Here is a 16606-nt window from a genome sequence, read left to right as displayed (position 1 = left end):
TGTAAACTTTTAAAAAATTAAAAAATGAGGTAGGAAAGAATCCTCGACCCCTGATCTACTCACAAATCTGTATGCATGTAAAAAAAAAACCAACAACCATGATTTCTTTTTAAATTAGGCAACTTGTGCTGTCGTATCAGTCCAGTATTCTACCATTAACACACTGGGAATCTGCAGTTGAGTGTGTAGCCGGGGGACATCGGGACGTGCGTCCAGGCTGAGGCGGGGGATCAAACCTGAAGCGCCGGTAACAGGTAACACTTGGTTTTTATTTTCTACCTTATCATAGACACATGTGCTCATCCATGTCGGACAAACGAAAACAGCTGCTGACAGATACTTATTATAGTGTCCACAAATACTTTAATCCGGGGCGGGCTGCCACCTCGGTGGGTTTATAGTCGTTTCCCTTCCACCGTTTCCATGTATCTGTGTGCAGTTCCACCTGTCTGGTAATACTCCCGTGTAAGCACTAATAAGAAGAGGAATTTATGTCTCCGCAGGAATGAAAGCTAAGATGACCGCTGGGGTTCGCACATAGACACACACAGACTCTCTCTCTCTCACACACACACACACACACACACCTGCACTCCAAGGCCAGACCTAAGTGACTGAGCAGCCTGTGTGACTTAGTTTAACAGCTTCAGCGGGTCCTCGTCTTATCGTAGCACCTCCAGGACTTTATTAGAACGGACCATTTGCTGTGACACGGTTTAAGCGTTAGAGCAGACTTCTTTTAACGCACGCTGCACGTTTGGGACATTTACACGGGCGCCGGGCCGGAGACACGGGCTCGCTCAATTTCACAAAGTCACTGAATACTTAATGTTGCTTGTGTATTTGTAAACTGAGCCGAGTGCAACAAGTGCTGTGAAACACATTCTTCTTTTTTTCCTTACAGTCCAGCTTCTGCCTCAGAGGGTTCGTTCCATACAGCAGGACGTGGGCTTCTGAGTGCACCGTCTGAAGCTCCTCCAGCGAGGCTTTCCGACCACGGATACACTGAGAACAGAGAAGAAGAGAAGAGAAACTGATTATTTTTCAGGGTCACCCAAAACAAAGCAAACACACTTCAGTCGTCATGAATGGAGTCTTATGACACAACTTAGATTAAATATCAGATCTTTAATATGTTTGAATGTATATCTTGAAAGAGTGAAGCCAAAGAGCAACACAACATGGGTTGACACTGCCCCCCTCTGGTTGCAATATGAACCTGCACATGCATTTAATACAATGCTGAGCAGGTGAACAGAAGTGAGGGAAAAAGAGGGCTCCATTAGAGTCACGTGACGAAACGGGAAAAGCAGCCACATTCATGTTGAAGATTATAAAGCTAGTTATTATTAGGATCATGTTTCTGGGAACTCAGGATAAGTGCAAAAGTATGTCATTTGTGGCAAAAACTGTCCTTAAAAAAGTAGCAATATCTAAAAGTAGCAAGTAACTTCATCATAAAGTATAAATGTGTTGAACAGCTTTAAAATGTGTTTCTTATTGTTTCTCTTCTTTTTTTTCCTACAAGGTGCACACTGAAACATTTAAGTTCACTGAAAAAGGTTCATTCTCCCAAAGTTACTTTCATATATTTGAGATTTATGAGATAAATATGTCTCAAAAGATGAAATTATTTTGATCTGAGACCACAATCATCACAATCCACATTTTAAACCTTTCTGGCTGATGTGCAGAAAAGAAGAGAAGTTTAGAAATAACTGCCAAAAACAAATCTTTAATTATATTCGATTTTTCAAGATGAAATTTCATATTTGACGTAAGCACTTTGGTTTTTCAGCTCCTTTATTCACACAGCTAATTGCTGCGCGGATCAATCGTCAAGCCAGCTACAGTCTTCACATCCATCTTATTAAAGTCATATTTAGTGACACAAGAGTCACCTGTGACGTTTTAGTTGTCTCTCACTGGGAAAGCAGGACCGCGTGATTCGAAAGTAAATTTATATAATGATGATTTATATTTCCGCATTGGTTGACTTAAGAGTGTTACAAAGGCTTTGACAATCTGTTTGAAATGTGTTGCAGTATATGAAAGGTTACTTTGAGTTGATTTAAACTGTCTTTTATGAACCAATGAACTTAAGGAGCTTAGTGTCCGTTAATGTAAAATAACCGATTAGTTATTTATAGCATGCAAAAACACGCACAGATAACCATTCTAGTTTCATTCATTGAAATTATATGAATAATTTAATGATAGAAGGCAGTTACTGATGTGTCACTACAAAAATCAGTGGAATTAAAGTACTGCATTCATAACTTCGTCGTCTACGCGCGGCTCCGTCTCTCCGAGCTCAGATCTCCGGCCTCACCTCGCAGTGCGCCCGCAGGCCCGTCTCCTGGAGGCGGGACCAGATGCTCTGGATGCGGCCGGCGTGCTCCGGATGACTGGTGGTGTTTCCACACATGCACTGATGTTTCTGCATCAGAGAGTCATACACCAGACCTGGAAGATTCACACACACACACACACACACACACACGGATTGTGTGTGATCATAAGCCGGTGGCTGCGAGCATTAGAGCAGCTGTCACAACAACATCTCTATAATCGCGCTATCAGTTGCACCTGCTACATCACAAACAAAAACATCACATGGAGGGAGTCCAGAGAAATGTGCCGCATCTGTGACTGCACTGGTAGAGCTGGGGCGTGGGGGCAATGCTTAGCAACAGCCTTGAGCCTTAGCAGCTCCTGGAACCTAACGCCGTGCGTTAGCAGGGGACTGTTTATCTGCAGATCCGTCTCGTGATGGATCTCCGGGTGAGAGCGGCGCGCGGTTAAATTAAATGAAGCATCTCATAATCAGCCGCGTCGGACACGTGTCTGGGGTTTGCCGGCGGCGGACCTGTGGTGAATCGGGGCTTGGCTTGCGGCTCCTGCACCACCATGGGGAAGGAGGCCGAGGCCGGGGACGACTGGGCCCGGGACAGGGGGCGGTGCCCGGCGAAGCTGACCGACAGGCCCGCCGCTTCCATGGAGGCCTGGTAGTTCCTCAGCTGGTGGATCCGCTGCTGCTCCAACAGCAAAGCCTGCTGCTCACACACACACACACACACACACACACACACAGACACACAAACGCATACACCGGTGATGTAATGCATTATCACACCAGGAGATGGCACTAAATACTTCCACATCTGCTACAATTCACACTGAACAAATGTACAGTAGAGTCAAGCACAGTTTTATTTAGGGTGTAATAAATTCCACAATCTTATAAGACAGTTATACTGATAAGAAAAAGAACATGAGTAAATATTTTAAAGAAAACTTCAATTTCAACAGTGCGTCACATAATGACTGCTCTCCTCCTGTAATTACAGCCAAAGCCGCTTCAGCTTCATAATTACAACCCGTCAAATCTACAAACAATGTGTCTGAACAGCCACCATAAATAAAAATGATGTGAATAAGTCAAGAGCGTCTGAGCGAAACACTTCACGGCTCTTTACACTCTGAAAAGACTCGCGCCAAGCAATCCCATTATCCCGTAGCGATGGGCGTGTCCGCCTGTGCTCGGGGCGCCATGGCGACAGTGAGAGGAGCGCCTGATTGAATTTGGCTGAGCGGACAGCAGGGATGGGCCGGAGAGATGAGGACATGCCGTCCTGGTGGTGCACAGAGCGCGGCCACACACGCACACACACACACACACACACACACACACACACAGTGAGGTATATGCACACGCACACTCCAAATAAGGGTGCAATTCATGCATCTGAATAATTTCTGTGTGGGAGTAAGGTTTGTGTGTTGGCTAACTGGAGGAGATACATAATGAGGATGTGCACTTTTTGATTAGATTTTGCAAACTTTCTTTAAACGGTGTGTAATTTTTAAAATTGAAATGAAATGATCCACTCATAATACGACGAGAAAGTTTAATGGGCTTGTTTTGATGGCAGAACGTAACTAAGACGACCCTGGAACCTGAGCCGGTCAGTCATTAATCACACAAAGCAGATCAAATGTAAAGTTCTATGTTACTAAATGCTCCATCTGTCTCTACTATCGGACTATTTCTGTCCTTTTTTGGAGTAAAACAAAAATAATTTCATTAGACAAAGGGCAGCTGTAGCTGAATTGATGGAGGAAGCTGTTTTCTAATTCCAATATTTGCTGTTCGATTCCCAGTCCTGTTCCTGTTCACGGCTCAAACTGGCCAAACCGCCAGCGGCGGCCGTCGTCACTGTGACGTGACTGTGTGACAGCCGTGAGTCTAAGAGACAAGATGAAACCTTCTGACACTGTTGAAGTGAGGAAAAAAACCTCTATAAACAAAGTTCCTACAAGTTCAATGCAAAAAAAAAAGCACAACAGTAAACAGTTTGCCCACCAAGTTGATACGCCAGAAGCAAAAAAAAAAAAGATAAAAATAAGAATTCAGCAAATTACAAAAGGTTTTAATAGCAATGGCTGGACGATTGAGTCGGAGATCTCCAAAACTGCAGCTCCTCTTGTGAAATGTTCCAAGAAAGGATAAATTCGGTCCAAGAAAAGGAAAAGCAGTGAATGAAGCAGTGAATGTGTCCCGGGGTCGTGGAAGGCCAGAGCTCACTGCTGTATGTGAGGAGTGAAGGTTGCATGTCTTCAGTTTAAAAGACGAGCGACTGTCAATCAAGCTGCGGCGGGCATTCATGCTGGTACGGATAGAAACATATAAACACAACATGCTGCAGTTTGTAAACATAGAAAGGTCATAATGTTATGGCTCATCTATTTTTGTTCACTGTATGAAGGTATAAAAGTGAAGTTTCTTCCTTTTATTTCCAAGTTTCTGCTCTTCATCCTCACCTGTTTGAAGAGGAAGTCCTGCTCGGCCTGCCTCTCCCTCTGCTCCCGGTCGTCCTGGTCCGGGTCGGGGGGCTCCTGCTTGATGACCAGACCCCGCAGCATCGCCGCCTCCGGCGCCGAGACGGAGGAGGAGGACGAGGAGGACGAGGAGAGGCCCTGGTGCTCCCTGAGCTCCTCTTCCGTCTCCTCCGGGTGGCTCTGGTGCTGCCTGCCCGGCCCCGAGCCGCCGGGACCCGGGGCCGAGACAGAGACCGGGTCCCCGGGCTTGGACATGATCTGGAGGAGGAGAAAAACGCGGTGGTCAAATATCTCACAGCAGGCTCATGCTCCTGTCTTATGAAAGCCTCCGTCACCTTATCCATGCTCGTATTTCTTATGGTTTCTAATTTTATACTCCTGATCCATCACCACTGACCAGACGAGACGTGAACTCCTCATCACAATAACTATGCAGGAAAGTCCAAAATGTCCAGAAAGCAGAGATTAAGAAGTTTGTGCCCATTCATTAGCATGTCACACATCTGGAATAGGCACAGAAACCGACATGTCGAAGGTTAAATAGGAAAAAGAAGCAGAAGGAGCATTTTTCTGATACTCCTAAAGCCCTAAAAATCTAAATACATCCAGCGATAAGAGGATCAAACGCTTAAAAACGATGGGATCACATTCAAAATCTGCCAAAAACAGCAAGAAATCACCCAAAAATACAGAAAGAAAATTAATCGAGAGAAAATCCTGTATTTTGTTGTTGTTTGTTGAACCAAACAAATGCATGTTACACACCAATGTGACTATATATGCACATATTATGACACAGACACAAACTACATAAATGACAGCAGAGGCTCTGTTCAGGTTTCAAATTATTTAAATTGTGTCTTATTTTTTCCATACAATTGATTTTATTTGCCAGCCTTGTATTTTTTCACAAAGTAAAAATACACTATTTGTTGTTGCTGTTGTTTGATTTTCACTGGTGACAGAAATGTGCACCAAATGCTAAGATCAGGGAATTTAATAGTGGGTGTCCAGAGATGGTGAGCAGAAAGGACCCAGAGAGGACGGCAGGAAAACCTCCAGAGCAGAAAAAAAAGGAAGAATCATTGTTTTATCATCAGGGACAGAAAGTACGGGGTTAAACCTGCCCCACTTTAACCAGCGATCCTCTACTGAAGATGTTTTTCATTCCAAAAATAGTTCAAGTACAAAAACAACGTAAGAGACCTCAAGTTTAACCAAACAAGGGCTAACATTAGCCAGACCCCCTCTACCTTCTGTACACACGGAGATAAAACCTCCTGCGCTGAACTCTGGACTCGCTGCGGTTATTTATCACCAGGAGAACCAGACTGAATCTCCACCGCTGTTTGTAATTTGTGTCATTAACTTCATGACGTCCGAGGCTGCAGAGGGAGAGAGAGTGAGCGCAGAATGAGAGGAGAGAGAGAGAGCAGAGGAGAGAGAGAGAGAGAGAGAGAGAGAGAGCGAGAGAGAGAGGAGAGGAGCGCCTGCAGTAATCTTGTTGTGGCAGCTGTCCCCGTCCCTGTCGTCAAAGACCCCAACCCTCGTGTGTGCAGGTCATGATTGGACCAGACTGGTTTGTGCGTGGAGAGCGCGCATACACGGAAACATACACACACATACACACACACACACACACGGCTTGGCGAATTGCCCAGGGAACAGTCCATTGACGTCAGAGAGCCGGCTCTTGCCTCATCCCGGTCCCTCTTCTCCAAACAAACTCAAAACACTCATCCACTCCTGCCGCACGGATTCTCACCCCTCCGTCCTCTAAAGCTTTCTCTCTCTCTCTCTCTTCAGCAGGAGGAAATACTTGCTGGGTTGTGAACCATAAGGGGGACAGGCACTAAATAAGCCTGTTAAATCAGCTGGAAGATGGAAAGAGCAGGAGGTGGGAAGGGGAGGTAGTTGTATACACAAACACTTGACACTAGTTGACATTTTCTATCCATCTCGGTCTCTCTCACTTACACACTTGGACAACAGTATAAAACACTCCACGGTTTCGCCTCAGGTTGGAGCTGATTTAAGACTCATTCCTCTTTTCACTGCTTCTTATAGCCACATTTCAGGTTTTCAGCAGCCCCTCTTTTCACTGCTGACAGGAGGGGGAAAAAAAAATGGAGGAGGAAGGAAATAACAGCTGCAGAGGTTTCGCAACGTGCTATTTATTGGCGAAATGCAAAAGACATGAAAAGGACAGTTCTAAAAATACTTCCCAGAGCAAATCTGTGTCCACTATAAGGTGCAAATATGCTGATTATTCTCCACTGAAGAAGTCTTTTGTTACTATTTCACCAAACAAGCTTCTCATAATTTATAAAAACTCAATAACTTCCCAATCAATACGATACGTGAGCCAGTATCAGCGTTGTCAGATCTGTACGTGTTCTCCGGCGATACTCGAGGTAATGGAGCGCGTTAAATGACAGGTTACACAGGTGACGCTTCATTCTCCAAATAGGCCGTTTACGCAAAGTGACCTTTTCAAGCAGTAGTGAACGTCACAATATCCAATTAACTGGGAAACCGCCAGCCTCTCCCCGCCGTATCTGTTCACAGGAACAGCCTCGTCTTGTCAATAAAGCTAAGTGAACGCTGACATCTTGTCAGAAGCCGACTCCGAGCCTTCAGTTCGGCCTGCAGGCGTGATCAAGACGACCTGCTGAAGCGACCTGGTGAGCAGCAGCTCTCTGGTTAAAGATGTCTGCCAATCAACATCAGCTCGATTAACCACCATGACTAACAAGATATGTCTTTCTGGAAGCACAGTGTGTTTCACCGCTATCAGATTCTCATGGATCAAACAAAACTAAAGAGATGAAAAGTTGGTTTTGCTCAGTTTGATTCAGATATTTGAGACAGAATTTGATATAAATTAAGTTGGTATGGAACTTTTATCCACTGCATCAACAGTTCAAGCAGTCGCTGATTGGCATCTCATTACTGAGTTTTGTTTAAAAGCTGATGATGAAGATGAAGATAGTTGTTTTTGTTCTTTTTTTTTTTTAACAGATGATGACTTGAATTTACAGCAGAGTAAAAATTTCTGTGTCCAAAAATACTCGCATGATAATTTAATTGGGTATGAAAGTCTTGAGATGCTTCAGGTATTTTTATGATCAGTGACACAAAAGACTTTTAGTTTCATTGTATCGGTGATTCTGTTTATTGCTCGACTTGACTGGTACGTTATTTATGAAGCAATTCCCTAATGTTCCTCTTCATCTAATTTTAACAATGTGAAAAAATGTTGAAAGCAAAGAGCTGTTGCTTTGAAATTCAATCACTAGACTTACTTTCCCTTTAATTAATTTTATAAAAAAATTTTAGCTTGAAATGAAAAGCATGTATGATTCAGTCAAGCCTTTACAGACATCTATCTTCACATGAAGGTACAGTTTAAACAACGGTGCTCAGAGGCACTGGAAACACAACTTTTTAAAATAGCTGTCAGGGTGAAACTTTCCACAGATTCCATGTCCGTGTATACGGGGGAAAAGCAACTTTTCAGAACCTATTTTTGCACAACACAGCCGCAGTAAACAGGTCTTCTACAGAATGTATTTTTCCCACCTCTGGCAGTGAAGATACAGCAAAATGTGTCATGAAAATTTAAAGCATGATACAACTACATAAACTTTGTGAAACTGCTGCGGTAGAATGAATATGTTTATTGTAGCTAATGGAACAGTCAGAACTATGAATCGGGAATAACACACACTGTAGCTACACTGCACTTTATTATGCTTGTTCCATGTTTTCTCACTCACAAAGTAATGAGGTAATAACTTTTAGTGCAGAAATGTTGTAAATCCAAACGTCGGGAGCAGATTTGTGGATCCAGAACGAGACCACTTGACACATGGCTTGCTTCAAAATCACATTTGCGGAGCCTCCAGAGGTGATGTGAGGGGATTTACACATGTGGTTTGCATCTGCGTACATTATGAAGGTATGATGTGTCTGAATACTGAACATCAGTAAGTGTAGGAGGCGAAGCCAAACCGTTTGCTGTGATTACATCTTTCCAGCGTCAAGCAGTCAAACATTACTCTGCATCAGCTTCTGGAGTGCGTATTGTATATCTGGTTAGCATTCAACTTTCATCTGAAGCGAACGGTCTGTATTCCTCTGATGGAGTCCAGACCGCCGATGGGAAAACAGCAGGAAAGTATATAATCACACCTCTGAGAAAGCATACGTCACATTCTGGGCTCGAGTTTTTGAGAGCAGGTCATCGAAGTCTCTCTAACTTTCAGAGCGCTAACGCGTGAAAACGAGACGTCTTTTTACACCCGAGTTGATGTGAACTGGTGAGACGGAGCGAGTCGCCAACGACACAGCTCCACCGGATAATGAATGCTGCTGGAATCCTCAGGGAATCTATTCACACATCTACAGGTACGGACGCACACAAAACATAAACAAACGCCTCGCTGTCTATAACGACCTTGGAACATTTCAGCTTCCCACATCACCTTTTGCGCGCGCACAGAAACACACACACACACGCGCGCATTTAAACAGCGATGCAATGAGTCACATTTCCTGTGTGAGCATATATGGATGCCGCTTCCTCTTGTGCACAGTTGCCAGGGTGACAAGGAGAAGTAGGGACAAGAAAAGCTGGCTAAAAGACTTGCTGATTGCCGCCTGATTCATCCTGCTCGAGGAGGAGAGACAGGATTCACAGACATTAACCAAATCAGACAAACACGGCGCTCCCACACACAGTATACGCTCGAGTGTATGAGGGCAAACATGTAGCTGGCCGTTCTGCCGCAGCTGTTCAAATGTTGCTTTTGAGACGGCACAGTTGCGCGCACGCACACACACACACACATATATACACACACACACACCGGCATACCTTGTTGATGATGTGCTGCTGCTGCTGCTGCTGGAACAGTTGCTTGTGTTTCTCCAGGAACTGCTGGTGCTGCTGCTGGACCACCAGCTGCTGCAGCGCCTGGGCCTGTCCGCACTGCTGCTGGGGCAGGGGGGCCGACTGCGTCCTCCCCAGGGGACGGTGGCCCCGCACCAGCTTGGAGACGGAGGGCGACGGCAGCGGCAGGCCGCCTAGACCAACTGAGGCATGAGCAGAGTAAATAAAGACAACGAGCTGAAGACGTCCGTCTTACCAACAGATTCCACTACTGTGAGGACTTGCGTGCAGTATGTTACAAAGTGAGGACTGCTGATGGACTACAACTAAAATAATTGCCTCAAACTGGAGAAGTTGGTATAGATGACGGATGAAGGGGCTGTTATAAACATCTTAAAAACATATATACCCACTTAAAAACTCAAATCAAAAGCTAATCAGCTGCTGATTCATTAATAAGTGCGTTTCCAGGCACCGGACGGCAGAGAGCAGAGTGAAAAGCTGCAGAGGACACTGACCCATCGGACTGTGGCTCTGCTCCAGCAGGACCATGTGTTGGAGCAGAGAGTTGTGGCCCGCCGTGCCCCCTCCAGCCCCCTCCCTGTCCAGCGCCGAGGATGCCAAGTAGGAGGGCAGGTGGGCAGCGGGCAGGAACGGGGGGGTCAGGGGAATGCCCTGCTGCAACGCCGGCAGCGCCAGATGACTCTCGCCGTCCTGGTGGCCCGACACCACCTCGACAGAGAGACGGCGAGAGAAAGGAAGAGACAGAGTCAATGAATCCTGATCCAGCCTTCACTCCTCTGTGTGCATCTCCCATATCATAACAATAACACCTGGTGTATGTTTGACCATCTAAACGTGTAACTCTTGTTCACTACGTCCACTCACTGTGCTCGGACCGGTGGCCGGAAGTCCCAAGGTGATGTTGGGGAGGGAAGGCGAGGTGTAGAGCGAGAGCTGGCTGATCGAACCTTCCCTGGCAGCCAGCCTCTGAAGCAGGGAGGCCTGGAGACCCACAGCGGAAAAATGAGCCGGCGTGGACACAAAGCAGACGCAGCACAGCAAACAGGAGATTTCTCCTCGCACACACGAAAATATGTTTCCATCACTTCACGCTGCCTTCCATTAACTACCTTAAGAGATGCTCAAAGCATTAAAAAATGACCTCACCTCAAAGTTTAATCTATTACATATTCAGGATATGACTTTTCTACTTCAGTTTTATAACATCAGAAGGGGGACAGACGTAAGCTCCCACAGTCATGTTGTAAAACACTCACATGGTCCCTTCTAGTCCTCTGAATTCAGGTCATTGACTTATTATATCCTGCAGAGTGACTGTAAACTTACCCATAACTAGTTACTGCCAAACCATAACCGAAACCTGCTGATCTTAACTGAGACCAAACCTGAAATGTGTTTTCATCTCAAAAATGGTTTATTTAGACAAATGGGACTTGAGTTCGATCCCAAATGTGAGGGCAAGTTCCCATAATGAGAAGGGAAACAGACCTGAGTCCTCGCATACACTCGCCCGTTTTAGACATTTCCAGGCAGAGTCGACTGACTTACATTCATACATGCATAATAAAATTATTATTTATGCAACCCAACCCTCTGTGAAACCTGAATATAAACTCTCACCTAAATATTTGAAGACTTTACCCTTTCAAAGGTTTTCACACAAGCACGTCACATATCTCCTTGATTTCAATACATTACACACTCACGCATATATAAGTCACACACATGCACACACACACACACACACACACACATACAGGCGTGCTGCTTACCTCTCCGGGGCTGCTGGAGATCGCGACCCCGTTCTCACTGGGGATGTTACTGGAGCTGTTGTTGGGGGAACTGGGGCCTGAACCTGGAGCACTATTGCAAGCAGACTCTAAAACAAACAACACAGGAATTAAATCCATTAAATCAGATTTTCCACCATGAATTCTGATTAGAGTTTTAATTTCCCAAACCCACTTAAAGTTAATGATTTAAATAACTAATTTATGACTTCATCTGAAATAACACAATCTCCGCAAAGCATGAAATGAGGTGAAACTTGGTGCCTCAGGAAGAAAAATGTTTGTGATAAGATTTTGGAATATTCTTTATTGGCTTAATCATAACGCCGACACAACAGATTTCATACAAGAAGATCCTCACCGGCCACGTCTAAGGACCGCTTCTTGGCAGAAGTGATGGCTCCATCTTTCCTGCGGAGCAGAGGGCTGCTGCGACGCTCTGTCACCTTCTGCTTTAACCGGGAGCGAAGCTTCAGGTTGGGCTCAGAAGCTGAGAATACACAGATGGGAACCACACTTAACAAAGCGAAATAAAAGACCAGCTTCATGACAAATCTTTAAGTCGCCTTTTGAGAAAAGCTTCATTTTCTCTATATATTAAAACAACTATCTCTGTAGGGAATTTAAAAAAAATCCTTGATTTTCACAGGAGAAATTGGTTTTGGTCTTTGAAAATAAAAAAATGTGCCGTCAATATCTGTATTTGCTTGTTGCACCCCGTGTGTCACCCGTGAAGCGGATCACTAATAAGAGACAGAGCTGAGCTGCTGCCAGGGTTAAGTGTTGGCTTCCCAATCGAGCCAATAATTCAGAAATATCAATGTGCTGCAGCCCAAATTAGCCTCATAAATGCTTAAAAAAAAAAAAAAAAAAAAAATGACAGAGTCTCTTGAAACTGCTATCCTGGCAGTCGGAGCTGTGCTGGATTGCTGGGGTCACACAAGCGGGAGCTTGTTCGTTGGCACGTAGCGGCGCTAATGAGCTCGCCCCTATAGGCCACACTGTATGCGCTGGCCGACAGATTCGGCAAACCGAGGTTAGCCGTCGTCGTGTGACAGTGGGAAGCGCTGCAGCAACAGGGGGAGCAGCCAACTGGCAGTTTTCTTGACCCTGTGCTTAATGATGCTGCCTCGATGCTCTGCTAATGAACATTTGCTTGTTTTCCACATAATTTCAACCAGGAAACAAAAAAAAAAAAAGAAGAAAAAAAGAAATAAAGGCAGTGTGAATCTTCACGTTTGTTTGCATGCAGTTGGCAGATGTGTTGCTGCTTCTATGTTCCTGCAAACAGATGCTCTTGTTCAGGGTTTTGCTGTGCACCAAGTGTGAGCCGCATGCGTGCGGAATGGACGACAAGCAGCACGTCTCTATCTCTGTCGCCCTGCACTGAACACAGACACTCCTATTCCCTCTCCCGCTGGCTTCCTTCCGTTCAATTAGTTAAAGCTGGACAGCTGACCAACTGCTGACCCTCTGCTCGGCCGATGAACTCAAATCAGACAGGCCGTGCTATGTTCATTAGCCTCGCGGACGGAGGCGGGGCCGAGCGGAAGCAACTGATTCCTATTTGAATACTGTCGTGGGTTTATCCTGCATTAAAAGACTTATTCTGGGTCATCGCGAGCGCCCCCCCGGCCCGTGACACGCTAATCAACGCGGGGCAAAGCGCAAAGTTTTAATGCACTTCAAAGAGGTGCAAGCTCTCATTAGGCCTCCTGGTCAGCGGGGACGAGATAACCTGAATCTATAATGTCGGAGCACTTTTTCAAGTGCACTCTCGATTTTAAGGGGAACAATACTGCTGAACTTCTGAAACTCAATTATTAAAAAAAAAAAAAAAAAAAAAAAAAAAAAAAGGAGCTACTTATAAGTGGAGGGCACTCTTGTGAAGTCTTTGTTAAGAGGGACGGGCTGGGTCAGGATGAAATGCCATGCATTAGTAGGACTGGAGGAGACGGCGATGATGAGAGAAGGAGCACAGAGCATAAAAGCTTCATTTTAGTGAGCCGGATTGTAATTGTTTGACATTTTAACATCATGAGAACCACAGCACTGTCAGATTTATTGTAAAACACTAGTTGAAAAATCGGATTTCCCCTCTTAAAAGGATCCATCATTCTGTAAAGAATAAAGAGCTCCAGTTGTTTCAGCATGTGGCCGACATGGACGGGGGGAGTATCCCTTTGCCAATCACTGAGTATCTGGCTGCTATTAGAGTCTGCAGACTCATGTAATGTATATACACACACACCCAGACTGAGAGGTTTCCATGTTTTCAGTGGATAAGTTGAGTGGAAAGCTGTTTTCTCACAGAGTGAGAGCGAGCCAGACTGCCTCACGATTTGCTGAAATATGGCTAGATATTTTGTTTTGTATTGTCACTATGACCCTGACATGCGACCAGAGCAATATAATCTGTTCATTTCAAGTTTGCAATTGAAAAAAATTGGCAGACAATCTCTCGGGACTTTTTCTGAGACCTAGCATTAAAAATAATGGCAAGACCGAACCAACAAACAACCTGGAAACATGAAGCCTCCAACCTATGCCTGTCACCCGGCGTGTATAATCATGTTTGCCTTTAAGAATAAGCATTGTGTTTACAGTTCATGGCTGCAAATAAACAATTTAGAAGGTCAAGAACGGATTTGTTTGTATTTACCGCTAATCGGTTCTCTTCATGAAGCTATATGAGCTTTAGCTGTGAGCCCATTATTGCTTTTAACGCATCTGCTGCCTCTCACAGATCCACCGAACAAAGATGATCCTCTATATTTTTTTTTTTTTAAATAGATGTCACAGGAAACCTCATTAGCTTCCATTGTGAAGACCCACAGACAGCAGAACGAGGGACAAAAACCGCACGATATAGGAAGAGACAAAGCCCAGGGAGACAGTGAAAGGGAAAGAAAGGGCCGTTCAAGATTATGTGCCAGGATCCTGAATGGATACATGAAAAGACTTTGTGTACATGTGTACTGCTGAGAGAACCAGGCAGATGAGAACGACGAGACGAGGATGGAGACGGAGACGGAGGGGGACGGAGAAGTCGGGCCGGGTGTCCGAGGGGCGCCGGCCGAGGTTGTTCACCTCAGGACGCTGTGACTTTGAAGGGTGTTAATGCCGACTGGGCAGAAGCACGCCGGCGCGCACACGTGCGAACACACTCGCTGCAGAGGGCCCAGACTGGCTTTACTGCTGATGCTGGCAGTTTGCTGCAGCCCTCTCTCACTCCTTCACCTCTACCCGGCTCCTCCTCCTCCTCCCTCCGATTCTACACCTCACCAGTTTCTCTGGAATCAACTCGCGTTATTGATCTGCTCTACAACATTAATGACTCGAAAAAAGTCTCTTTTCTCGAACATTCAGAGTTTCTTTGGGAGTTTATAGCAAGTCTACTTCTGTGGGCTTTAAGACAGATGGGAAAATTAGCTGTTAAGGCCCAGCTCCCAATACAAACATTGGATGCATTTCAGAGTTCATACACTATACGCTCAAACTCCTCCATAAACAAACCCCTTTGAGTTACATATCTTAAAACATTGAAAATCTCCCTCCGATCCACTGCTCTGCTGCGAGATCGCCATCATGAGATTCAGGCTAAACGCGTGTATGAGTGGTGTTTAATATTTCAACGGGGAGTTCACGGGGAAACTCGGCTCTCTGCTACAAAACATATCGATCAGGCGCTCATCTGTTTTGACAGATAGGAGTCCCGAGCCGGGGGAAGCCGCGCGGTCCTGCCAAGAACAGGAGGGAGATGATGGGAGATTTATAGGAATCAATAGGGGCCGTTCGGTGCAGCTCATCAACAGAGCTTCCGAGAAACATCATGTGTGGATGATACATTAGACGAACAGATCGGAGAGAGCCTGATGGACATGTGGACAAACACACGTCTTTTCCAGCGCTGTTCAAACTTTACCGAAACGACAAGTACACCCATCAACATTTTTAACCATCCTTTCGCTGTGCTTTTAAAATAGACGCGGGAGCAGAAAAGACCAAAAGGTTGAGATTTCTCCCTCTGATGGGACAACTAATGAGGCCGTCTCATGGAGGGGACACCAGAATGTTAAAATCCATCACGTCCATTTACCGCTCGCTGTAATAAGTGAGTGGTATGTGAGTAAGGTGGGTGGAAGATCAGATATTTTTTTTTTCTTTTTTACATTGCAGCTATTTAACTGCCACTTATAACATACCACAGCAACCAGAGAGTGCACCTGCACACCCAATTTAAATTCCATCAGCATTGCAAACAACAAAACAGGCTCTGACATTAACCGTAGGAAATACCAGGCTTTTAACGGTTCATTTTAGCTTTATATCAGGAGGTAATGAGTGTTTACCAACAGTCGGTGGAATTAAGCGGCCCTGCTCTGGCAGTCTAAAGCCCGGGAAGAATCTGTCTGGAGAGCTGGATGCTCGTTTTTAAAGTCATGGCACTTCTGTGGTTTAAAAATCGTTTTTGTTTTTATGGTTTAAAGCCAAAATAACGATCATATTTTCATCTAATATTCCTTTTGGTTCTTTCAGGTCTGTTACTGCAGCTGTGAGAGTTGAGAAGCCAAAGGGGGTTAGATCACTGTTATATAGACTGTTTATGTGTGACAGCTCAACACTGATAGAAAAAACAATGAAAAAGTGAACAATTTTTCCAGCAGATAATAACTGATTTTCTCTGTCTTCCAGGCCTATGAGTAAATAATGACATTCTCCAACTGAGTGCAAAGTCAGGCAGCGCTGCACTTCAGACGTACTGAAATGATGCAAGAGTTATTTCATGAAGTCTTAGGGGAAACGTCTGCAATGAGATCAAAGCAACACAATACAAACCCATCTCCACACGTTCAGTAAAACCCTCAAGTGTAACAGAAGTCTGTGCGTCTCAGTTCGCTCCGTGTTCTCACAACAATGCACCGTTCATTCACAAAATGATTTTAATTAGCTGACAACACCACAGGGATGGTGAACTACTGCGTCTAAAACGACCAAAAACACTTGGATTGCTCTCCATGGCAGGGTATGACACCTCGATAATGGAGGCCACAAA

General features: G+C 45.0%; 1 protein-coding gene across 2 annotated transcripts in view; it reads right to left on the bottom strand.

Moving 5' to 3' along the window:
- Window positions 1–16606, bottom strand: part of hdac4 (histone deacetylase 4) — a 130379-nt gene that overhangs the window by 33282 nt on the left and 80491 nt on the right. For both annotated transcript variants that reach the window (XM_030111416.1, XM_030111417.1), the window contains 9 exons: window positions 11912–12040; window positions 11533–11639; window positions 10625–10741; window positions 10255–10468; window positions 9722–9939; window positions 4825–5100; window positions 2870–3056; window positions 2333–2466; window positions 903–1005 (listed from right to left, as the gene is read on the bottom strand). In XM_030111416.1, coding sequence (XP_029967276.1) covers window positions 903–1005; window positions 2333–2466; window positions 2870–3056; window positions 4825–5100; window positions 9722–9939; window positions 10255–10468; window positions 10625–10741; window positions 11533–11639; window positions 11912–12040 — 1485 coding nt within the window. The remainder of the gene's footprint in view (window positions 1–902; window positions 1006–2332; window positions 2467–2869; window positions 3057–4824; window positions 5101–9721; window positions 9940–10254; window positions 10469–10624; window positions 10742–11532; window positions 11640–11911; window positions 12041–16606) is intronic.

The sequence above is a fragment of the Salarias fasciatus genome, chromosome 16, assembly GCF_902148845.1.
Source record: "Salarias fasciatus chromosome 16, fSalaFa1.1, whole genome shotgun sequence".
Lineage (NCBI taxonomy): Eukaryota > Metazoa > Chordata > Actinopteri > Blenniiformes > Blenniidae > Salarias > Salarias fasciatus.
The sequence above is the reverse complement of the archived record's forward strand: the minus strand, read 5'-3'. Positions and strand labels throughout refer to the sequence as shown.